Here is a 24,835-nt window from a genome sequence, read left to right as displayed (position 1 = left end):
GTGCGAGGCAACCAGGAGGGTAGTTGACGTCACGGTGATGAAGGTCATAACGACGCTTTTAAAAGCGCAGAGCCGCTCCAAGCAGCTCTCGAGCAATGTGGCTGGCGGCATCAGCGCGGGCGATGGCATCCGAAGCGTAGCTACAGGAAGAGTCAAGAAGAGGCAGCAAGGTGTCGAATGGCAGTAAGGGGTCACGGACGAAGAGTAGATAAAAGGGAGAGTATCCGGCGGTATCATGGCGTGAGGAGTTATAGGCGAACGTGACGAAAGGTAAGGAGACGTTCCAGTCACGATGGTGATCGGACACATACATAGATAGCATATTGGTCAGTGCGCGATTAAGGCGCTCAGTAAGACCATTCGTTTGCGGATGGTAGGCCGTGGTGAATTGGTGACGAGTAGCGCATGAGCGGAGAAGGTCATGAACCACAATAGAGAGGAAACAGCGGCCACGATCTGTGAGCAGTTGACATGGAGCGCCATGAGTCAGGAGGACGTCATGCAGAAGAAAGTCGGCAACGTCGGAGGCGCAGCTGGTAGGGACAGCACAGCATAACGGGTGGTACAATCAGTCGCCACAGCAATCCATCTCTTTCCAGAAGTCGACGTCGGTCCACACGAGAAAACGGCTTAGTCGGCACTGGGATTGGTTGCAGGGGCCCACTAGGTTGAAGCGAGGGTGTCTTACGGCGCTGCCACAGTCCACAAGCGGCGACGTAGCGACGGACAGAGCGGTAGAGACCGGGCCAGAAAAATCTGCATCGCACACTGTCATACGTGCGTGATATTCCCAAGTGTCCTGCAGTAGGGTCGTCGTGAAGTTGGGCGAGGAAACTAGATCGCAGATGCGCCGGAAAGACCAGTAAAAGGTCCGCGCTATCTTTGTGCATATTGCGTCTGTATAATGTATCGTTTTGGAGCACAAACATGCTGGCGGAAGGATCGGGGTTGTTGCGCAGCTGGTCATTAATTGGTTGCAGGGCAGGATCATGACGCTGTTCGGAACAGATATTGATAAAGTCCGAGATGGACAAAACGTATTCGTCAGAAGTATATTCGGACAAATCGGGAGGATCTACGGGATGGCGGGACAAGCAGTCAGCGTCTTGATGTAAATGGCCGGACTTGTATACCACAGTAAAAGCGCACTCTTGTGTTCGCAAGGCCCACCGACCTAAGCGGCCAGTGGGGTCCGTAAGTGAGGACAGCCAACACAAATCATGATCGTCTGTCACTACGCAGAAGGACCGCCCAAACAAATAAGGGCGGAATTTTTTCAGCGCCCAAACAAGTGCAAGGCATTCATTACGCTTAGAGGACCAAAACAGGCGTCTGGCATAAGCAATGACGCGGGAGGAACCACGATGGTACTGGGCAAGGATGGCACCAATGCCATAGCCGCTAGCGTAGGTGCGCAGTTCGGTAGCCGCAAAAGGATCGAAGTGCGCCAGAACAGGTGGAGTGGTGAGGGCGGAAATAAGTATTGTGAAGGCATAAGCTTGGTCACAACTCCATGTGAAAGGTATGCTTTTCTGCAGATAGATGTAAGCGGACGAGCGGTGTCTGCGAAGTTCCGAATGAAGCGGTGGAAGTAGGAGCAAAGGCCAAGGAAGCTTCGAACGTCACTTGAGCTACGCGGGGTAGGGAACTCGCGCACGGCTCGAACTTTGACAGGGTCGGGCTGGACACCATTCGCCTCAAACAAAAGACCCAGGACTTTGATTTGGCGCCAGCAGAACCTGCATTTTTTTGGCGTTCAGTTGAAGACCCGCGCGGCGAAAAACGGCCAGGACAGTAGAAAGTCGATCAAGGTGGGTTTTGAACGTGGGGGAGAAAACGACGACGTTATCTAAGTAACTAAAACATGTTGTCCATTTGAAGCCATGGAGGAGCGAGTCCATCATGCGCTTGAATTTCGCAGGAGCGTTACAGAGACCAAATGGCATCACCTTGAATTGATAGAGTCCGTTGGGGATGACAAAAGCGGTTTTCTCGCGATCTCGTTCGTCGACAGCAATTTGCCAGTAGCCTGAACGCGTGTCAGTGGAAGAAAAATAGATGGCACCACGCAAGTAGTCAAGCACGTCGTCAATTTGCGGGAGAGGATGAACATCTTTCTTTGTTATTTGATTAAGGCGGCGATAGGAGGTCAACACAAAATCTCCAGCTTTGGTCTTTCTTTTTGGCTAGTACAACAGGGGACGCCCAGGGACGGCAGGAAGGCTCAATAATGTTTTGCTGCAGCATCTTGTCAACTTCTTTCTGTATAACATGCCGCTCAGTAAGGGAGACACGATAAGGCCTTCTGTGGATGAGGCTGGCGTCAGCCGTATTGATGCGATGGATCACAACGGATGCTTGGCCCAATGGTCGGTCCGCGAAATCAAATATATCAGTGTACGACAGCAAAAGGTGGGAGAGAGGCAGATCCTCGGCTATCATACCTGAAAAGAGGTTAGATTGGGTAGAAGCCGATATATGCTGCTCCGATAGATGCTGAGGCGTTAGGGCAGCAACTTCGCAGTCTGCCAAAGGAAACAGATCAGCGAGTGCGATGCCATGGGGTAAAACATGGGTCGAGCGGCTGAAGTTAAGGATCGGAAGATAGGTGCGGTTAGCAGTGACAGCCACGACGGTATGAGGGAGTATGACGTTGCGACGGAGAACAACATCGGTAATTGGGCAGGTGACGTATGTGCCGCCAGGAACTGCGGGAAACGGAGCTAGCGGAACATAAATAGTAGCTTCGGGCGGTAGACGAGCAAATTCGGCGGATCGGAGGCGGGGCTTGACATCGGTGTTTGCGGAGTAGAAGGGCAGGCCTAAGCGAAGAAGCCCAATTCAGCAATCAATCAGGGCAGAATCGGCAGTTAAAATGTCGATGCCGAGGATTTGCTGTAATCGATCACTTCGTGACAGCAGTGATCGATTACAGTGAAGAGAACAGGAGTAGTGCGACTGGAAAAGCTCACGCGAGCAGTGCATAGTCCCACGACGCCAGCGACGCTTCCATCGGCGACACGAACGGTGGATGAAGCGGCGAGTGTGACAACCTTTTTGAGACGGCGGTGAAAGGATGAGCTGAGGACTGAAATTTGGGAACCAGTGTCAATGAGGGCAGTAACAGGGGCACTATCCACATAGATGTCTAGAAGGTTGCGGCGATGAGCGAGGGTCAGCAGATGATTTTTGGGCCGGGTCGTCAATGCAGCGTCACCCCGGAATCTGCATTGGTTAGTTTTCCGGATGAGAGCCAGAGAAGTGGGGAGATGAGGCACGACGAGATTGGGGAGAGCGGGACCGCCAGGTCTGAGGAGATGGTGAGCGGCTGGACATGCGCGGGGCTGGCGAGTTAAATTCACGAGAGTGCGTATCACGGACATAGGTTGGGTGTGGAACATGGTGCTGCGATCAGAATAGTAGCGAGGTCGAGGTGGCGGAACCAAACTGCTGCGGCAATGGCGAGAAATGTGGCCGACACGTGAGCAGTTGAAGCATATGGGTCGGTCATCCGATGTTCGCCATTCGTCCGGGTTGCGGTAGCGGTAGCGGTATCGCGTCGGAAAGGGCATGGTAGGAGCCGCAGCAGTTACGACTGGAACGTTAGGTTGGAGCGAAGGCTCTGGGGAAGGCTGGCCAGAGTTGAAGCCCACGTTCGTGTTGAGGCCCACATTTGCAAACTTCTGGCGAATTACAGATTGGATTAAGGCTATAGTAAGATCTGCTGGCTGAGCAGCGAACGCAACGAGTGTCATTGCTTCTGTATCTAGGCGAACAATCCTGGTCAAGTTGGAGGGATGAGATGGGTGCTGCAATGTTGGACTATCTTCGCACGAGGACGTAGCAGCTGTGTTTGGCAAGCGGTCGAAGCGGTGAGTAATACGGCGGTGTTTTGCTTGCTGAAACTGCCGGCACACTTGTATGACTGTGTCGACCGTCGGACAGTCTTTTCAAAGCAGCAGACTGTAAACATCGCCTGCAATTCCTTTCAGTATGTGGCCCACCTTGTCTAATTCGGACTTTTGGGCATAGGGCTAGAATGTCTTGTATATAAGACAAGTATGATTCCGTCGAAAACTGGGCACGGGAGGCGAGTTATTTTTGTGCGCCGAGCTTTCGTCCGATCGGCTTGCCAAGTAGGTCCAGAAGCTTCTCCTTGCATATATCTCGTGATCTTATGTCGTCTTCATGCGTCTAAAACCAGACGCGCGCCGTACCTACCAGATAGAAGATTACGTTAGCGAGCACGAGGGTCGCGTCCCAACGGTTGTGCTTGCTGACCCGCTCGTATATAGCGAGCCAGTTTTCAACGTCGACGTGGTCGGTGCCGCAAAAGGTGCCTGAATCACGAGGCGGCGTCATGATGACGGTGGGAGCTGATGGTGCCAGTGAAGAAGGCGTCGCGTCGGATTGCATTATGATGGTACCAGTCTGGCGGCCACTACTGAGATCCAGGTTTGGTGACTTACGTACTTCCAGCAATCCTCCACCAAATGTTAAGGAAAAATACACAGCCGTAAACGCTAGTTCACTGTTAGACGCACACCGCACACCACAACCAAAAAACGAACCCAGCTCAGCCCGAGCGTCGTCTTCTTCCCTACACCACACCAGCACGTCGTCGTCGTCGTCTCGATACTGCGCTCGGTAACAATATGATATTGCCCTTCGAGATAACAAAAAATAGTAGAGGTTCAACTAAGGTTAAACAGAGTTAGATCTGGAAAAGCACGGTTTTATTTGGTTTAGCTGTTAATTGGTATTTGTTTGGCGTTAGCCCCGTCTTCGGATTCACGTTTACGGCGTCTTCTCTCCCGTTTCAACTCAGCCCACCGGACAAGGTGCAATTCGGCCGAAACAGTAGAAGGACCCGGCTCACTCGCCATCCTGGGGTGGTCTGATGTGCTGGGGGGGGGGGAATCACTGTCGGCGCCACACGAGCGAGACAATTCTTTTGTTCGGCTAATCCGATACTGACCCCTGTCCCGAGGCGTGACAAAGGGGACTTTTGTCAGCCTCCGTGGACATGCCTATTAAAGACGCCGTGTGCGCGGGCCCCTCCCCACCTCCCTTAGTGCAGCATCCTATGGGCCCGCGATGCACCCCTCAGTTGGCAAGGCCGGTTAGACTCCGTGAAATAGTGCATTCTCACCAAAATATGCGAAGTTGATTAAATTTTATTGCGAAGACAATACTACTTGAACTTTCAAGTCTTTGCCGTACCGTGGCGGTGCCACCATTGACCTTTCGCGTGACCTCTGTGTGACGTCACGCCGAAGAGCTGGGCGACCATCTCGCGCCGTCTGCGAGTAGTGGCGGTGCCACCACCGGCGGCCTAACTCCCGCGCTGCCCGCCAGGAGCGCAACATGTATTGTGACGTCACGCCGAAGAGCTGCGCGACGATCTCGCGCCGTCTGCGAGTAGTGGCGGTGCCTCCGCCGGCTGTTTACCATCTGCTTCGACGATGCCACCTACCGCTAGGGAAGCTCGTCGCAATGAGCGTAAGAGACAGCAACGAGCTACAGAGACGGAAGAACAGCACGAGAGAAGACATTTTAAGAGGCGTGCTCAGTATGCAGCTTTGCGTGGAGGTGCAACCTCTTTAGTGGAAAAAGTGGAAGATGTGACGGATGTTACTGATTCGCTGAATGCCATGGACAGTGATGGAGAAGCCAGGTGTAGTCTCAGCAGTGATGAACGTTGGAACTTGACGAAACGACTGCGGCGTGCCCAGGAAACCCAGGAACAACGACAGGAGCAGCTTGAGAAGGAACGTCCGTCGAGGATTAAGGAAAATGAACGCCAAAGGAAGAGACGCGCCGAAGAAACACCAGAACAGCGAGAACAACGTTTAAAAAAGAGACGGGAAAAGTCTCTCGCCAAGGCTGGCCTGACCCAAACCGATGGAGACGTTACTGAAGAGCGTCGTGAGGACTACGAGAGAAGAGTCGGGGAGTTTGAAACGGCCACGCGTGAATTTCACAGACGTTTCACCAACAACCCGTTCGGTTATGCGTGTTCAGTGTGCGACATATCCATAAGCACCACCACCAGCCGAACATTAGCTGAAGCTGGGCGTATTCATGAGTATTGCTTTCGCAATCTACCGGGCTTAACCAAGCTAAGCCTCTGCCAATGTTTTATTTAACCGTCTCGTCATCACGCTATATTATGTTCATGATTCCAGTCTTGCTGCATACTCCACCTGCATGCACCGCACTGGCGTACCTATCGCAGTTTACAAAATACAAGTCTGCAAGGATTAAAAACGAGAGGCACGAGTTGGCGGCTCAAAGTAACACCTTGAGGGGCAAGTTGGTGCTGCATAGTTCCCAGAAATGTGGCGCAACAAACACAATCACATGAGAAGAAACATAACACAGGCGCACACTGCCAACTATAACATAGATCTGAACGCACGCTTCTTTTTCACCACTCATCCTCTTCTACACCCAAGTACATCTTCTTCACTCACCACTTATTTGCCAAGGCGATAGTAGCACTTTCTTCCCCGCCGAACATAAACATCGTCCAAGCATGACAGTCACCAATTCTACACTCAAGTACATCTCCAAACACATCTTCTTTGCACAGCAGCTAATACAACAATTGTCCCAGTGTAACACAACCGTTTTGGCTTGGCTTTTGGACTTAAACTGAACATTAAAAAGACAAAGATCATGGAGTCTTGCTCTATCAAATCCTGGAGCGTCAAGGGACAAGAAGTGGAAGCAGTGACAGATTTTCTCTTCTTGGGCTCCACGATTACCCCGGAAGGAGACTGCAGCCATGGAATTAGGAGACACCTGCTTCTGGGAAAGCCATGGCTAGCCTTGACCGCTTAGTAAAGAGCAGAGACCAAGATCCGTATAACTCGTGCTATGGTCTTTCCAGTTGGGATGTATGGATGCGAGATTTTCACTGTGAAAAAGGCTGACCGCCGGTGGTGGTGGTTAAAACATTTATAAATAACACATAAACTGTTACAGAGGTGTTTGGTTTAGAGACGTATCGGTCTCCTCCCCTCACAATACTAGGTGGAGCCCCTATTCCGGGGCCCCATAGGCAAGCAACGCCGCCCGCGTCCGTTGAACCAAGGCCTTTTGAGCCTCGAGGTCTTGACAGCCGAGCAGGGCCGCCTCCCAGTCCTCTCTAGTTGGATTGGGGTTGGGGGGAATGGATGGGTTTGACCGGCATGCCCAGACCATGTGGAAGGTGTCAGCCACCTCCTCACAGTACTGGCACGCACCATCAAAGGACGGGTTGAAATGTTTAAGCACCGCCGGGCACAGTACTGTATTGGTAAAAAATTTTGATGAGCAGGCGCTCGTCAGCGCGATCCAGTCCCTTACAAGGGGCCGGGTAGCGCCTGTGCTCCTCGTAGTAATCGGTGATGTCTTTGAATGTAAGGGCCAGATTGTCTGATTGGGAGTAGGCTTCCAAGGACAGAGAGATAGCCCGGGGAGAGAGTGCGCGGGCGGCCTGATCGGCCTGTTCGTTTCCCCTGAGTCCCTGGTGACCGGGTGCCCAAATGAGGTTATGCGGAGTTGGGTCTATATATCGGCAGCTAGATTGCAGTATACGCCGGGCAAGCGGGGGAGCCCATCCCAGTCTATAATTCCGACAGGCCCCTCGCGAGTCGGTAATGATGTGTTTTGAATTGGGAATACTGAGAGCCAGAGCAATAGCAATCTCCTCCGCATGAGTTGTGCTGTAGGCTTTGAAAGTTAGCCCGTTAACCGTGTTTGTGTTGTGTGCGACTGCAGCCATATACCACCCCCCCGTGGTAAGGGCCGGCAACATTCACATAATACATGTGTTGCTGGTGACCATAGTATCGCTCCAACGCTTCTGCGCACGCCTGGCGACGACCTTTATGGTCTTCTTTGGACATGTTGCGGGGAAGGAGTCGGACCCGGAGGGAGCGTCTCCAGAGTTCTGGCACTCTCACCCTTTCCTCAATGTGGTAATCGTGTTTGATGTGTAGCCGGTCAAAGAGGCGGCGACCGGACGTGGTCTGTGTAAGACGCCTGTATTGGCTTAGTAAGTGGGCTTCTCGTAGCTCTCGGAAGGTGTTCACCACGCCCAGAGCCAGAAGTCTCTGGTTGGACGTGCTGACCGGAAGGTCGAGAGCCCGCTTGATGACTTTCCGGTGGATGGCCTCCAATTGATCCTCATCGTGTTTACGCAGGTACAAGTAGGGTGTCGAGTAGAGGATTCTGCTCGTTACAAAAGCATGGGCAAGCCGCAGTGCATCCTTGCTTCGTAGTCCGCCCCGCTTGTTGGAGACCCGGTGGACCATACGGCCTCGGAAAGCAAACTAGAGCACTTCAAAACAAAGACACAGGAAGGGAACGACAACACAGCGCTGTGTTGTCGTTCCCTTCCCGTGTCTTTGTTTTGAAGTGCGCTAGTTTGCTTTCCAAGATGATTTACCAACTAGCCCGTTCTTCCACCCTTGCAAGGACCATACGGCCCACCTGGTCTCCCACCATGCGAAGTTTGGCCGGAGTGGTGTCAGCTCTGCGTTGATGGTGTATGAAGAGGCCAAGGACGCGGATCTCTTTGGCCTCCCGGATCGATCCCGAGGGGAGACTGATGCGAAGCTGAGTTGTTTCTCGAGGGGATGGACGTACGTGCACAAATTGAGATTTAGCTGGGGCGCACTGGAGTCCGCAGTAGGTCGCGTAGTCGTCGACTACGGTCGCCGCTGCCTGCAGACAGGACTCGATGTGGCCCAGGTTACCTTGCGGGGCCCAGATTGTGATATCATCCGCGTAAAGTGCGTGATGTATCCCGGGAATAGAAGCCAATTTGGAGGGAAAATGAAGCATGGCTAAATTGAAGAGGAGGGGAGACAAGACAGCGCCTTGAGGTGTTCCCCTCGAGCCGATGGTGTGTGGCCCGTGTTCCGCATCTTGTATGCGGAACACGGGCCGCAGGCGTGGTGGTCTGTAAGGAATTGTTTTATGTAATTGAATGTTTTGTTACCACAGTTGGTGTGCTGAGGTTATCGAGGATTACTTCGTGCTTCACATTGTCATTTGCGCCTTTAAGGTCCAAGGCCAGGACCACCTTGTCATTATGGGGGCATTCGACAGGATCTAGTATGTCGTGGTGCAGCTGAAGGAGTATATCCTGTGCTGATGTTTGAGGGCGGAAACCGAACATAGTGTCCGCGAAAATGTGCTGTGTTTCGAGAAATTCGGAGAGTCTGTGGCGCACCATTGTCTCCATCAGCTTGCCGACACAAGAAGTGAGAGAGATGGGGCGAAGGTTCTCCACATCAATAGGTTTGCCGGTTTTCGGGATAAAGGTGACGAGAGCCGACTTCCAATCGAGAGGGAGAGGAGTGTCTCCGTCCCAAATACTATTGATGTATTTGAGAAGCACGACATATGCTGCATCGGGGAGGTTGGCCAAAAGCTTGACCGTAACCTTTTCGCGCCCGGGTGCAGTGCCGCGTTTCATCTTGCTTAAGGCCGCCCGGAGGTCGTGGAGCTGGAACGGAGTGTCCAGCTCCGTGTTCTCTTTGCCTGCATACGAGTAGGCGACCGCCCGGGGATCCTTGGTGGTGCACAGGTATCGGTCCCTGAGTGTGTGCGCTAGCTGTGTTGTCGTTCCTGTAAAGTTGTGCATGACTTTATGTAAGTGGCGTTGGGTTTCCGTGCGTGTTTGTGTTGGATCGATGAGCGCGCGGAATAGGCGCCACGTATTATGACCAGACATCTGGCGCGCAGCCTTGTTGCACCTGTCTACCCAGTTAGTGTCGGCTAGCTGAGCAGCATATTCCGCGGCTTGATGTGTGAGTTCGAGGATGCGTTTTTTGAGGCGTTTGTTATGTTTCTGTTTTTTCCATCTTTTTGTGAGGCTGCGGTGGGCCTCCCAAAGATTTAGGAGGTGGTTGTCTACGTCCGTTTGCGTTTCCGAGAGCTGTTTCTGCCTTTCGTGCTGTTTCAGTGCAGACGTGAGTGATTTGTACCAGGTGTCATATCCCGACTGGAGGGGGTCTACGGTAGACAGAGAGGTGCGGAATTTTGTCCAGTCCGGGACACAAGCTTGTGTTTGTGGGCGTTTCAGTGGAGGCGTGTAGATGGTTGTGTAGATTAACAGTGATCACTACCAAGAGTTTCCTCTGTGTTCAGCCAGTCGGCATGGCGTATGTTGCGTGTAAACGTGAGGTCCGGGCAAGTGTCGCGTTGAATCGAATTTTCTACACGTGTTGGGTTGGTGGGGTCAGTGTGGAGGGTGAGTCCGAGTGTAGAGAGAAGTTCCGCAAGTTCCTCCCACGTGTGTTCTCCCGGGGTTACCCCCAGAGCCTGCTCTGAGCATTAAAATCACCGACAATCAGAAGTGGGTCCTTTCCCGCTACCTGCATAGCTTGCGTGAAAATTTCGCTTAACGTAACATGTTTATGTTTCGGGGGACAATAAATGTTTAGAATGTGTACAGGTGGGTCAGACCGCCTTAGGGGCAGTACTGACACCATCGTGTACGCGAGCGGTGGTGTTGTGGGGAGTGTGACTTCCTGTGCAGTATATTGCCTGTGAACAAGTATACATGTCTGCGGGTTGTGTTGAAATGTAGTGTAGTTTGTGAGCTTGACGCCTGCGCCGGGTTCCTGAAGGGCAACCGCGGCAACGAGGAATTCAGAGGTCTCAAGGTAGAGGCGGAGTTCATCCCGCTTCTTGCTGTTCTTGAGACCTCTGCAATTCCACTGCGTTAGTGTAAGCGGCTGAGTTGTTCTGGCTCTCGACTTAGGGCTGGGGGCCATGGTCGGATACGGAGGGCGGGATTACGTTGTTAAGACCTCCCAGTCCGCTAGTGCCCGGCGCAGACATGCAGGAGTCTTCAGAAAGGTCAGACTCATCGGGAATGACTCTGTTAAATTTTGAAGGGCGGTTAATGTCGCTCATTGCACCCATGCGTTTAAGAACGCGAGGATTTTCCTGTATCCATTTTTGGATAATGTGAGTTACAGCTTATGCCACCTGTGTGATGACACTGTCCAGCTGACGCGCGATTGTGTCATGGATAATTTTGGGAAGATCAGCCAACTGCGTTTCAATCGCGGTGACCCGGGTCTCCAGGGTTCCGAAGCGACTCTCCATATTACTAGGAATCTCCCTGTCTGTTATGTTTTCTTCCTCGTCGCTAGAGGAGGGTGGCGTAGTGATTTTATTTCTCAGCGAGTTAAGCTCACTGGCTAGTTTTTCGTTTTGAGCTCGCAAAAGGGGCGAGCTCGCTTTTAAATTTCTGCGTCTCGGCGGTGCTGGTTAGGGGGGGGGGGAGGGAAGAAGAAGAGGAGGCGACCCTCGCCCAGTTGCCTACCTTGGATTGTTTGCAGGCGGCGCCGCCAGCAGGAGGCTTTAGAGCTGGGAACTCCGCGTCTCCGGGTGGTGGCGTTGATCCTGTTGTCTTGCCATTTGGTGGCGTTCCACCGCGGTTTTGTGTCTCTTGTTGGCGTTTCTGTTTGGCGGGGGGGGCCCGATGTCTTGAGCCTTGGCTGTCGAGGCCTGATGAATTTTCTCGTGCATTCGCGGGAGCTGGTGAGGTGCGGTCCCCCGCAGATTATACACACTGGATTGCATTCATGGGGGGCCATCCCCTCAGTGCCAGCCCCCACGTTTTGGCCACGAAGTCCGCATCTTTCATTTACTAGAGTGGCACAATTGTCCGCCCGGTGACCCAGGGTGCCACAACGGTAGCACGCTGGCACTGTTTTCTTGTAACCCCTTACGGGAGTCAGTTCTACGTTGTAGTGTACGTGCCGCGGAACGTTACGTCCCGCGAAAGTGAGCACAGCTACGTTGGAGTTCCCCAGCTTGCGCACATGGACGAGTTCTCCAACACGCCACTGCACACTATGTTTCAAAGAGTCACTGGTTTCTAGGTTGTGCATAGTAATCACTCCGCGACACACATCACCGGTGAGCTTGAGGTGTCCGTGAAGCGGGAGCGGTCCTTTGCTGGTGTTAACTTTGAAGTCCGTGAGCAGCTTCTGAAGTACCTCGGCGTTCTGCGTGACACAGACGGTGATCTTTTGTTCCAAATTGGGAGAAATTGTGATGACGTTCATGTGCTGCCTACCAATGTATTGAGAAATGGCAGCGCCGAGCTCCCCCTGTTGACACGCTGTCTTGAGGTCGACCGTTGTACTTGGCTTGATTGCGATCACGTAGTCGTCAGAATTCATCCTGACGGTTGGTTTCGGCGTCCACTTGGTGAGTGGGAATGAATTGTGTTGAGCTTTCGAAGACGGAGCGCGAGCGTCGCCCGTGTCTGCATTGTTCAGAGGAGTCTTTGACTTGGCCGCTCCTCGTGCATTTTGCCGGCGAAGACGCCGGTTCTCGACGACTTGAAAAAGGGCAGCTTGTTCCGCCGAAATGGTGGATTGGCCGTCCTCTGGCTGGCTTATAGGGACAGATGACCACAACAGAGTCGTGGGGTCGTAGCCGCGTTGTTCGTGCTGAGCCATGTTGATTGGGTGGCCAGCGGGCGTCTCCGCAACCAGCGGCGGGGGAGGAGCAGCCGGTAGGCTTAGTTAGTTAGTTATATGGAGTTTTATGGCGCATAAGCGACTGTGGCTATCATGCGCCAACCGCAAGGTTAGACGATCAAGTGGCTACAGTAATGATGCTCAGATTTGGTTTAAAACATTGGCTCCCTTTAAAAATCCGTAAACAAGTGAAAAATCAACAAGTGCTTCTTGGCCTAAAAGCAATGCGGGATGAAATGGGATGTGTTCTTTGTAAAATACAGTAAAATATTTTTTCCTGTGCTCCTCGAGTTGTGAGCATGAGATTAAAATATGATTTACTGTTAGCTCATGTCCACACATTTCACATACAGGTTAGCTTAGGGTTAGGTAGGCTTAGCTCATCCGCTACGTGGTTATGCGCAGATTTGCTCTAAATGGCCGAAAATTGAGCCTACCTGGATATGATCGGTGTTTCCAGGATCACGCTGCCTTCACGGATGCAGATGCACAAGTTTCGCAGGAATCAGATCAAGACCCCGAAGAATTGACGCATTTGAATTGTGGTGCTGGCAGAGACTCTTGAGAGTTCCTTGGACGGCCAGAAGATCAAATCAGTCGATATTGTCGACCATAAAGCCTGACTTCTCATTGGAGGGTCAAATTCTAAAGTTGAAGCTCAGTTTGGTCATCTGATGAGAAGAGAGGAGCCGCTGGAGAGAAAGATTTGATGTTAGGAAAGGTTGAGGGTCACCGGAGAAGGGGTAGTCAGCGAACGCGATGGTTAGATGGCATCCTCGAGGTGCTGCAGATGAAGTTATGTGATGTTAGGAAGATAGTGAGAGACCGGAAAGCGTGCCGTGATATGGTCCATAGGGTCACGAAGAGTCGGGCACGACTGAACGACTGAACTGAACTGAATTGAACACAACCGTCATTCAAAAAGGACAGTCACAAACACACTAGCAAACAACCACCACACATGTGCAGTAAGACATGTCCATCCAAAACACGTCACTTGTGAAGTCCCTATGTAAAGAAAAAACTATGACCTGCCCAGCATTTCTACGAAGCAATGAAGTACATGAGATTGAGAAGAACATGTACTTGAGGGAAAGAAGGGTCAATAAACAAACATGGCCACAATACACAAGAGGTGTCTAAGAATAACAGCTTTAGGGCCGATAATAAACTCAATTCTTTCCAATACTCAAGAAGATTCCACAATAAAAGTAAATTCTTTCCTGCGTAAATACAGCGAGGCTTCACTAACCCAAATGTCTTCTTTCTTCTGTGTCCAGAACGCCTGCAAAATTTTGCGGGCCATCTTGTCCCGACTCTTCCCTAAAATATTAAGACTGCTGAAAAATTGCTCACACTCGCACGTCTGACAGTGCAGGGGTAAATTTGACCCCTTCCCACTTTTTATGGACTTCTCATGTTCCCTTATTCTATCACTGATACATCTTCCGGTCTGCCCTATATGTACTTTATCGCATGTCAGTGGAATCTCGTAAATCACTCCCACCACACATCCAATAAAACTCTTTACATGCTTCTTATCGCATTGTGCTTTTTTTCTCCTCCCTATTAATGCACACAAACCACCCAGTTATTTTGGCGCAGAAAACAACTGGCACCTGATACCCACCTGCCACCTTTTTCAGGCAGTGCGCCACTCTATGAATATAAGGCATTACTTGTGGGCAAAGACGAGGTGAAAAAGATGTACTTGGGTGTAAAGAGGATGAATGGTGAAGAGGAAGTTGGTTGGTTTGTGGGGTTTAACGTCCCAAAGCAACTCAGGCTATGAGAGACGCCGTAGTGGAGGACTCCGGAAATTTCGACCACCTGGGGTTCTTTAACGTGCACTGACAACGCACAGCACACGGGCGCCTTGCTTTTCGCCTCCATCGAAAAGCTGCCGCCGAGGCCGGGATTCGATCCCGCGTCCTTGGGAACAGTAGTCGAGCGCCGTAACCACTGCGCCACCCCGGCGGGGGTGAAGAGGAAGTGTGTGTTCAGATCCATTTAACAGTTGGTAGTGTGCGCCTGTGTTGTGTTTCTTCTCAAGTGATTGCGTTTGTTGCGCCACATTTCTGGGAGCGAGTTGGCAGTTCCCCTCAGATGATCCACGTCGTGTGCTTGCGTGACGTCACCCAATCGTACGCCCAATCTGTGCCCTGCCACAGCCATGGCCTTGATGTTTCGCCCACAACGCCGACGGCGGTTTTTCTGGGGAACGGCACATTTAACGCTGTCCTGTTAAAAAATAACCAGCGGATATATAGCGCCGCTTAACGCACCTTAATGTGCTATACAGTAGCGGCGTGTTCGGGATTCAGTGCGCACTGATGGAAGTTGATGAACACAGTGCCAGAGATGGGCAGTTATAAGCATCGTTTAGAATTAATGGGTTGAATGCAGCGGCAAGCGAAGGTACTCTGTTCGCAATATCGCGGGTCGGAAACGCGCTTGCGGCCATAATGAGTTTATTTCGTTCTAGGTCAACATTAACTAGATAGCCACTGGCGAAATCAGAGTGGGCCTCCATAAGCACTAGAGCACTAAAGGATTGCAATATTGAGCTCAGGTCTACTTAAGAGCGGCAATGCGAAAGCCTTCCTCTGCCCTCTTAAATATATGAGATTATGCCATCATTATCATCCTCATTACCACCGTCACTTACTGTCATCATCATCATTACTATTACTACAATCACAAACCATCATATGCATCAGTAATAGTACTAATACGAACTATCATTACCACTATCACTAACTACATCATCATTGTCTTCTCCAGTATTCTCATCCTCACTGCCACGAACAGTGCTATCGTCATCGCCACTATCATCATCATTACTAGCCTTAACGGCTACCGTCATTTACACAGTAATTCAGTTCAATTCAGTTTTATTTTCCAGTTTTGGCTGGAAGGTTTCCTGGATAAAGCTACTAGAGCAGATTGAGCAGGTCCATAAAACTTTTACAAGGCATGCCGTGTAAAGCGGACGTGAGAACAAAACGCAACCATAAATATGTACAAAACTCTTAATACGCACCAAAGAAGAAGCATAAAGGAGAAAAATAACCGACGCATATAAATTTTTTTTTCATACAAACGTCGCAGCACTGAAAAGAACCTAAATAAAATAAAAAAGCAGATAGCTATAGTAATCCTAACCAAGTTATAAAGAACAGCATAGCCATTTGAATAAAAATGAGACAATACGGTCACAAATATTAAGCAGGTACACAAAACAAGCATTCATTGTCATTGAGGCATATTTGACAGAAAGGTTGCGCGAACATAACAATGACGTCAGAAATGGTGTGAAAGGGCATCTTGCTTGTCACATCTACGAGAAAGAAAAAGATGGAAAAACTTAGAAGTGTGCTGGTTGTTATCCGAATTTTAAAAGATCTCTCGCCATTGATTGCCACAAAGATCAGCTTAAAATGGAAATTATAGAGGCGTTCAATATCTCGTCGCAAAAAGATGAAGCGTGCGTCAGTGCTGCCTCTGTGTTTTTATCTGACAAAGAACTGCAATTCCTGTCTGCTAATCTGTGAATTTTGTTGGACGATGAGTCGGACGATAACGTTGTTTGGTTGCTTCCTGTATTTCAATGTTTTTACTTCCTCCTCTTCATTGTTAAGAAAGTGCTTATATTGCCTTGTTTCTTGCAATAAAAGCTCAGTCGTAAGTTAGCGCCCGTTTTGATGCCTCGCTGTGTCCTTGTAGAACGAGAGGAAGAAGATGGTTTACACGGTATGAAGGAGCACTGAACAAGTGTAAATGGGGTACGCCTCAGTTCGCAGGTCGAGCCAACGTTTCGACAAGTGGACTTGTCTTCGTCTGTGTTAATACGTCAAGATTAATGAACACAAATCCCATATAAGGTCCCTAAAATCTGAGGTACCACAAGATAGCATTCGGGGTTCTGTCCCAGACAAAGACTAGCCCACTTGTCGAAACGTTGGCTCGACCTGCGAAATGAGGCTTCCCCATTTACCCTTGTTCAGTGCTCCTTCATATCGCTGTGTCCTTGTCGTTTTAGCGCTATGTGGCAAGTGAATATGCAGTTAGCACGTGTTACACTAATATAAAAGGAAGGGGAGAAAAACAACTTGAGTAACTACCGTCCAATATCTATTCTACCAGTAAAGGGCTAAAAAATTAATAACAAACGAATTGAAAATTTTTCCCCAAAACGAGTTAATAACTGATTACCAGTATGGCTTCAGGAAAAGACGGTCTACTGAAGGAGCACTGCTGACCCAAAAGGAAAATAATTTAGGGAATATCGAAAAGAAACTGACTTTAGGAATCTGCTTAGATTTCAGTAAGGCCTTTGCGTTAATCACGACCTGTTAATATATAAATTAGAACAATATGGTTTCCGTCGGACATGCTCACAATTCATCCGATCTTATTTATCCTCACTCTCTTAATACGTCGAGATTAATGAACACAAATCCCTTATAAGGTCCCTAAAATCTGAGGTACCACAAGATAGCATTCTGGGTTCTGTCCTTTTTTATATTATAATAACGATTTCGTGCCAATTTATAAATCATGTGCCTTTGTTATATATGCTGACGAATGTAATATATTTTTTTACCGAAAGCGATTTGGAATGTATTTTACCCCATGCAAGCTACGTTTGCTTTGAAGGAAAAGAATGGGCCCAGAATAACTACTTAATATTAAATAAGTCAAAAACAAAATGCCTTATATTTCGTGCACCTGGTAAATGAGTTGAAGTGCCTGATAGCATTATTGTTGGTCCATATGTTATTAATACAGCGAAATGTGTGAAAACACTTCGCGTCGTTTTTTCCGAACACATGCTTTTGAATGCACAGGTTGACCACGTTTGCTCCAAAGTGCGAAAACCGGTAGGTATCTTGAATACAAATCGCCATTTATTTCCTGCAGAAATTATAAACCTACTGTATAACGCCTTGTTGTGGTCCCATCTTAGCTACTGCATCCTAGTATGGGGAGAAACTACTCCAGAAAATTTGAACAGAATAATCTTGTTGCAAAAAAACAAATGCCGTTCGAGCAATACAAAATTTACTGTTTTATGAGCATACTGAAATTATTTTACAGAAAAATAAAATAGTAAAAGCTGACAATATATGCAAGTACAAACTCATAACAAATTAGAGCGGTACAAGAAACGCTCGATTCTTTTCTCAGACTAGGTAATCTACAGAAACAGCATTATACTTACCATCACCGCCATCAACTGCCATAGAAAATTCCTTACTCGCGCGCTAACTATGGCCGTAAATGAATTGTTCACACACTTCAAACACACCAAACGACTTCACAAAGAAAAAAATTAGTTGTAGTTTAGCTCTGGTTAACCCTTGTTGAATTGCGAAATCAACGACGGAAGCTTTTTTGCCTGCTACATTTCCCCCCTATATTGCCCTATCAGTGTAAGGTGCTACATTATTGGGGACACTAAAGCTCATCTTTTAAGGGCATGACGCGAGAGGGTAAGCTTCCAGCCACATATAAAGTCAATCTTCAACCAAGCCGTATGAACTTGTCTGCGTGTCGTAGGGGTAACGAGAATGCAAACGGTTCTGGCAGGCTAATTCTGATATCACCCTCCCATATGAAAGGAGCACAGGCATGTCCGTGGCATAGGCGTAACGTGAGTTCAAATGTCATGGAGGGCTGATTTTTTATGAGGAGGCCGTAGCTAACGCCTCTTCATGGCGTAGCTACGGCCACCCGAGGTTATAGCATTGTTTTCATAATCAAGAGTTTGACGAAACACCGTCTGGTCAGGTGGAAACAAAGAAAATTATAGGGTCACTGACCAAGTCAAAGTTTAATGAAAACGTAATGACGTTTCGGTAGCCTTACGGCTTCCTTGTTCACAATGGGGAAACCAGACATAAATCAATGAAATAAAAAGCTGCGCTAATAAGACACGGACGGAGGAAAGGCAGGACGCACACAAACGCACAAAAAAAAACAGCATGCGAAGAAGGGCCGTACACTAAATCCACACAAAACTTCATTCAAAAACACCTGAACTTTCTACGAGGGAACGACCCGTTCCTTGTTCGGAGGGTGTTGGCGCATAGAGTGGCACAGCGCCCCCTGACAATTTTTTACTATCACTAACTATATCATTATCATTATCAGCAGCTGTAGTTCACTTACATTGTGGCATTTGAAACCCCATCACAAATACATGTCATTATACACCTACATCGCTAACACTAAATATGATAATTGATAGTTCGTTCGCACACATTCTCGGCCTACGTTTTCGCCGACATATTGGCAGACACTTCTGTCTACGTCACCCATAATCCAAGAAAGGCTTTCGCATTAAAATGCCGACAACAGCAGAACAACACTATGGACTATTCTTTTGGGCTCAAGTCGTTGCAAACAAGCAACGGGTGCTAAAGTTTGCAGCCTTATGAGCATGCGACCGAGTTGCGACACTTGAAAACCTGATACCTTCAGGGCAAATTTCGCTCTGCCACGAGATGCCTGTTTATATAGTCATGTGACTTGCCTTCGGAGCCTAGGCCCACTGAGCAAAACGTCAGGCTTCGGCGAGGCACCCACGGTGTGCTCACCGATGGCAGCGTGCCATAACTCGTGCGCCACCAAGTGTCCCAGGCCGGCCAGGGCGAGCGCAGTCTCCATAGCGGAAGGTGCCGAAGAGTTGTTGCTGCGGTCGCCGCCTGCGCTCGTTGGCTGATTGTCTCCGGTGGCAAACAGGATCGGTTCGAACAGAGCACCGGGAGACACGAACAGGCTGTCCAACCAAACGCTGTACCGCACCGCAGTCCTGCACGGAGAGAGGTGATCGAGGCCCGCTGCTTCTTACATATTACTCGGCCACTGGCAAGAAGTGGCAAAGGAATGTGTCGATTTATTGGCTCCGACTTACTAAGAATATGTTTCTATACCCAGTAAATATCTGGAGATGTTCCCTTTGTTGCGTAAATATGTGCATTGTGCTTCGCACAATCCAGGCTGCCAGTTCACTTCGATTTGAAATCTACTTGACCTCTTTGGCACATCACCCACCTGAATCCTTCGAATGGAACAGCCTCCACGGAGAGCGTCGCAGCGTTGTCCGCAGGGGTCGCAGCTAGCAAGAGTCTTGCCTTGTCTCTCCTCCTGAGCGCGGCCACCGAGTCGAGGTATATTTCAACGTAGTAACCGCGGAAGTCCGGAAGACTCGCGAAGTATGCGTCCGTGGAGTCGCTACTGTTGAGTTGCTGGGGCCAGGCGACCAGGGAGCGCAGTGCTGCCAACCTTTGGTTGGCAGACTCCTGCGCGCTCTCCTCGAGCCATGACAGGGACGCCATCGTCTCGTTGCGCAGCAAGTCCACCTGCATGCCCAGGTCAAATAATATGGTAGGAAAATCAAGCTGATCAAGAGCGCAGGAAAACGTCACAATTCTGAGACGGACGCCCCAGTATTGCCGATTCTAAGCTCCAAGTCTTGCTGCAGGCATCGAAGCCGCAGAGCGTTTAGTTTAGAGGTTACGCCAGCAGCGCGGAAATTAAGTTCAGACGAGAAATGTTTACCCTCTCCGTATGTAGCCTCCATTAAGGGGGCTTCGCAATCATTCCATCAAAGAGGTTCTAGCAGTGAGCAAGTTCCATTGCTCTCACAGAAAGAGAAGGAGTCCACCGGTGTGGCTCAGAGGTTGAGTTTCTGGCTATTGAGTGCAAGGTTGCAGGGCCAAATCACGGCCCAGATTCCACATTATAAAGACAAAAATTTTAGTAATGTTGCAGTGTTAGCACGTAGTTAAAAATGCCAATTGCGCGACATTAATTTGAAGACTTCCAAAATAGAGCTTCTTAATCTTTGCCTTTTAGCTTCCTCTACCATAACTTCCTGCGTGGTGCCGTCCGGGTGTGCAGACAGAGGGAGATAGTTGTTATAAACGAGTAATCACTAATTGACATCCAGCCAAGCGCAGCCACACGGCTACAAAGGAAAGCCATACAGCTTTTGCAGAAACTTCGTAGTTAAAGAAACATCCGTCTTGATCCACAAGTTTTTCTTTAACTACAAAGTTTCTTAGAAAGCCGTTTACCGTTTCTTTGTAGCCATGTTGCTGCGCTTGGGTGGATGTCAATGAGTAATTACTCCCTTATTACAAATCTACTCCACCTTGGGGGATTCCCCTAAATATTCGACCAGGGATATAGTTGATGTCCTTTTTCGTCTGTCTCAAGCCTGGGCTATAGCTTCCTATATTATTCATGCCCGATCACGAACGGCGAGGTCAAAGGATGCCAACCGTCGCGTTCAAGGCCGCGGTGGAAGAAGGAAAAGTGCTGCGTCGGCGCACCCGCGATGCGGCGAGATAGCGGCCGCTGATGTGTCCCGCTAGTGACAGCACATTGTTTCATACTGGGAACAGCACAATAAAAGCGGGACAAAGACGAAACAAGCGCAAAAGTATGAATGCATACCAACTTGCCCAGATCTCAGCTTTACTAAGCACAATGTTTATTGTGCAGTGTTTTTCGCCAATTCTGCTGGCGTTCCTATAGAGGATGAGATTTCGCAGCCTCTGTCAGCAGTAAAATTTGCAACAATCAAATATGCATGTTTTCATCATCAGCCGTATTATACCCACTGCAGGGTGAAGGCCTAGCTCTCCCACATTCCTCCTATTAACCCCGTCCTGTGCTAGCTGCATCCACTTGACCCCTGCTCGAACTTCTAACCTCATCGACCAAGCTAACTTTCTGCCGCCCCCTGCTACGCTTTTCTTCCCTTGGAATCCAGTTTGTTACCCTAAGCGACCATCGGTTATCCTCTCTTCGCACTACATACCCTGTCCATGCCCATTTCTTATTTTCCACTAGAATGTGCAGTAAGTTGAGTTATTTCTCTGACCCACTCTGCGCGCTTCCTATCTCTTAACGTTACCCCTAGAATATTTCGTTCCATAAACCTCTGCGTTGTCATTTTCCTTTTGTTAGCCTCCACGTTTCTCCCCATAGGAGAGCCGGTAAGATGCAACTTTTGTATACTTTTCTCATGAGTGATGATATATATATATATATATATATATATATATATATATATATATATATATATATATATATATATATATATATATATAATATATGTAAGGAAGACAAAGAACAGACAGCGCCGCGGAGTAGTCATAGCTTGTCTCCGGCGCCCACCTCTAGCGGTGAAGCTGTGCCCTGCAACTGGCAATTCTATTCTGCTGTGCCCGAACTATTGGCAGCGCTAGACGTCGGACGAAGTAGATATTAAATCCTCATTTTTCATAGTGGAGGTAAATCTGAGGTTCCCGGTATCCTCTCTAACTATCCTACCACCTACTTCTACAGCGCACTCAGTAATGATATCTCTGAAATTATATTTTATTTCTTCTAGGCTTGTCCGTTATTCTCCTCTCTGTTTGTCCCAAGTAGCCGCGCTGTTTTTTGATCTTGCAATGCACCAACTAGCTCAGATTTCCGTTCTTCTAGGGTAATGTCGCCATCCTCGGTTGGAGCTGAATATCTATTTTGTAGCGAGATCCTGAACTCTCCCGCCCTCCCTCTCACCGCTAATTTGTCGACGGACGTCTTTCTTAATAATCTGTTGCGTTCCTTCTTCAGATTTAGACTAATTCGGGACCTCACCATCTTGTGGTCACTGCATCGTACTTTCCCGATTACCTTGGCATCTTGCATAATGCCGGAGGTTGAACACTGTGTGAAGTCAATTTCATTTTTAGTCTCCCCGTTAGGACTCTTCCATGTCCATTTCCGGTTCTTCCGTTTGCTGAAGAAGGTATTCACGATTCTAAAGTTATGGCGCTCTGCAAACTCAACTAGCAACTCCCCCCTGCTATTCCTAGAACCAATTCCATAGTCACCTACTGCGTGGTCTCCTGCCTGCTTTTACCCTACCTTGGCATTGAAGTCGCCCATTAGTATCGTATACTAAGTCTTTACTTTTCGCATTGCCGATTCTACATCTTCATAGAAGCTTTAAACTGCCTGGTCATCATAACTACATGTAGGTGCATAGGCCTGTACAACATTCAGTTTATACCGCTTATTACGCCTAATTACGATGCCTGCCACTCTCTCATTATTACTATAGAATTCATCTACATTACCTGTTATATACCTATTGACAAGGAAACCTACTCCTAGTTGTCGCCTCTCTGGTAAACCTCGATAACACAGTACATGCCCATCTTTCAGCACAGTATATGCCTCATTCGGCCTCCTAACCTCACTAAGCCTCATGACATCCGATTTCATACCCTCTAGTTCCTCTAACAGCACTGCTAAACTAGCTTCACTAGCAAGGGTTATACGTTGAACGTTGCCAGGGTCAGTGTCCAATGGCGGCCTGTCCAGCGGAGCCAGGAATTCTTAGCACCCCCTGCTGCGTAACAGGTCTGACCTCCGCCGTGGTCAGTTGTTCCGCAACCGCTGGTGACTGAGGGCCGGGGTTTGATACGACTAATCATAGGAGGTTGCGGCCAATTACTGCACCAGGGTGGCATGGCGTTAAAGAATCGCTTTTTTCAGGACTTGTCCAGAACCCGCCGAAACCTGTGGACGAATCTGAAAGTGAAGCATCGACCATCGAGAAGATGTTGGACACCCGGATGCGCCACTATGAGCGACCACTCCAACTAGACTACTCAAGCGACTACCCCAGCTTATCTGCGAGCGGAGACAACTTCGCGACCTCATCCGGGATATCGTTCGAGGAGAGCTCCGCCGATTGTTACCATCATCGCAACAAGCGCAGGTGGCGACGCTCGCGGACGTCGTCCGTGAAGTCCAGCGGGCGCTGGGCGTTCCTCAAGCGACGGCTGCGACTGCTCCAGCACAAGAGGCAACAGCGATGAACTACGCTGCTGCATTACGTCGCTCTGCGCCCCGACGTGATTACTTTATAAGCCCTCGCCGCTACCGTCCTGTTCCTGAAAGCCGCCCCTTTGCCTCCGCCCACCAAGCCTACCAACTACCCCCAAGCCCCAGGAAGTGCGACGCCTGGAGGACAGCAAACAACCGGCCATTATGCTTCCACTGCGGTGAGGCCGGCCACATTCTGCGCCACTGCCCCTACCGACGAATTGGTCTCCACGGATTTGCAGTCGACGCTCGACGACCACGCCCAGCTGAACGACCGCAAGAAATCGACAACTATCTGCGTAGCGGTGGGATTGCGCCACCAAGCCGTCGGTTCAGGTCTCTATCGCCATACAGGGCCCGCTTTGCGTCGCCAGGCCGTAACTACGATGAGAGTGTGCGCGGAAGGTCCCCAACCCCCCACAGGGGAAGCTAAATAGAGCAACTTTTGGAGGTGAGGTTGCTTCACGGCGAAAACACGAAGATCCTCCATCGCCGGCGATGACTGACGACGACGCCGCCATTAAATTGCCGATCTAGAAGACGACAACATCGACGAGATCATGACCAGACTTCAAGTTGACATCGCCGCCCAGCGACATTATGATGGTATGCCCAGTCCGCGACCTCAGCACAAGACGAAGCAGAGATCGAACACCGAAGCCAACGTGCAATACTAGGACACGAACAAGCGACCTTGAGGTTGCTGTCGACGGACGCACGGTTACCGCCCTAGTGGACACCGGTGCCGACTACTCTTTCATCAGTGGAGCTTTCACCGCCCAGCTCATGAAAGTGACTACCGCTTGGGACGGCCCGCTAATCCGCACCGCTGGTGGTAACCTTATTACGCCGTGGGGGCGATGCACAGCAAGGGTTACAGTAAACAGACGTACCTACCCTACCAGCTTCGTCGTCCTACAGCACTGTTCCCGCGATGTGATTCTGGGCATGAATTTCCTGAACGAACATCGAGCGATCATCGACATCCGATCCAAACTCATCGAGCTCTCGACCAACAAAGCCATACCTGCTACGAGGACTTCAACGCATCACGTCGCTCTCAACGTCCTCGACGGAGAATTGACCGTATCGCCCCGATCAAGCGTCATCGTCCCTGTGGCTACAACAGAAGTCGAAATCACTGAAGGGGTTGTCGAAGGAAACACTCAGTTGTTATTGGATAGAGGATTTGGCATCACAAGAGGCATCATCCGTTTCCGTCCTGGACAAGCTAATGTGCTCGTCACGAACCTCACCGACGAATACCGGCACCTGAACAAGGGTATGACGATTGCTTTCATTGACGAGCTCGCGGACACACGAGAAGTCTTCGCCCTCCCCAGCCAACTTGAAGACGATTCACCCACCGAGCCAAGCAGCCCAATTTCGACATTAACCCAGCGCTCCCCCGAGACAGACAAGACCGGATTCACACTCTT

The 24,835-nt window shown here is 49.6% G+C and overlaps 1 protein-coding gene across 1 annotated transcript; it reads left to right on the top strand.

The window, feature by feature from the left end:
* The first annotated feature begins 5,465 nt into the window (after nucleotides 1-5,465).
* Nucleotides 5,466-13,030, top strand: LOC146180227 (uncharacterized). The gene is made up of 2 exons (XM_084580353.1): nucleotides 5,466-6,088; nucleotides 12,961-13,030. The coding sequence occupies exons 1-2, from the start codon at nucleotides 5,466-5,468 to the stop codon at nucleotides 13,028-13,030; spliced, it is 693 nt and encodes a 230-aa protein (XP_084436479.1).
* The last annotated feature ends 11,805 nt before the right edge of the window (nucleotides 13,031-24,835 follow it).

This window comes from Amblyomma maculatum, chromosome 9, assembly GCF_055883805.1.
Source record: "Amblyomma maculatum isolate TAMU_Amacu chromosome 9, ASM5588380v1, whole genome shotgun sequence".
NCBI lineage: Eukaryota > Metazoa > Arthropoda > Arachnida > Ixodida > Ixodidae > Amblyomma > Amblyomma maculatum.
This window is presented reverse-complemented; position numbering and strand designations above follow the sequence as displayed.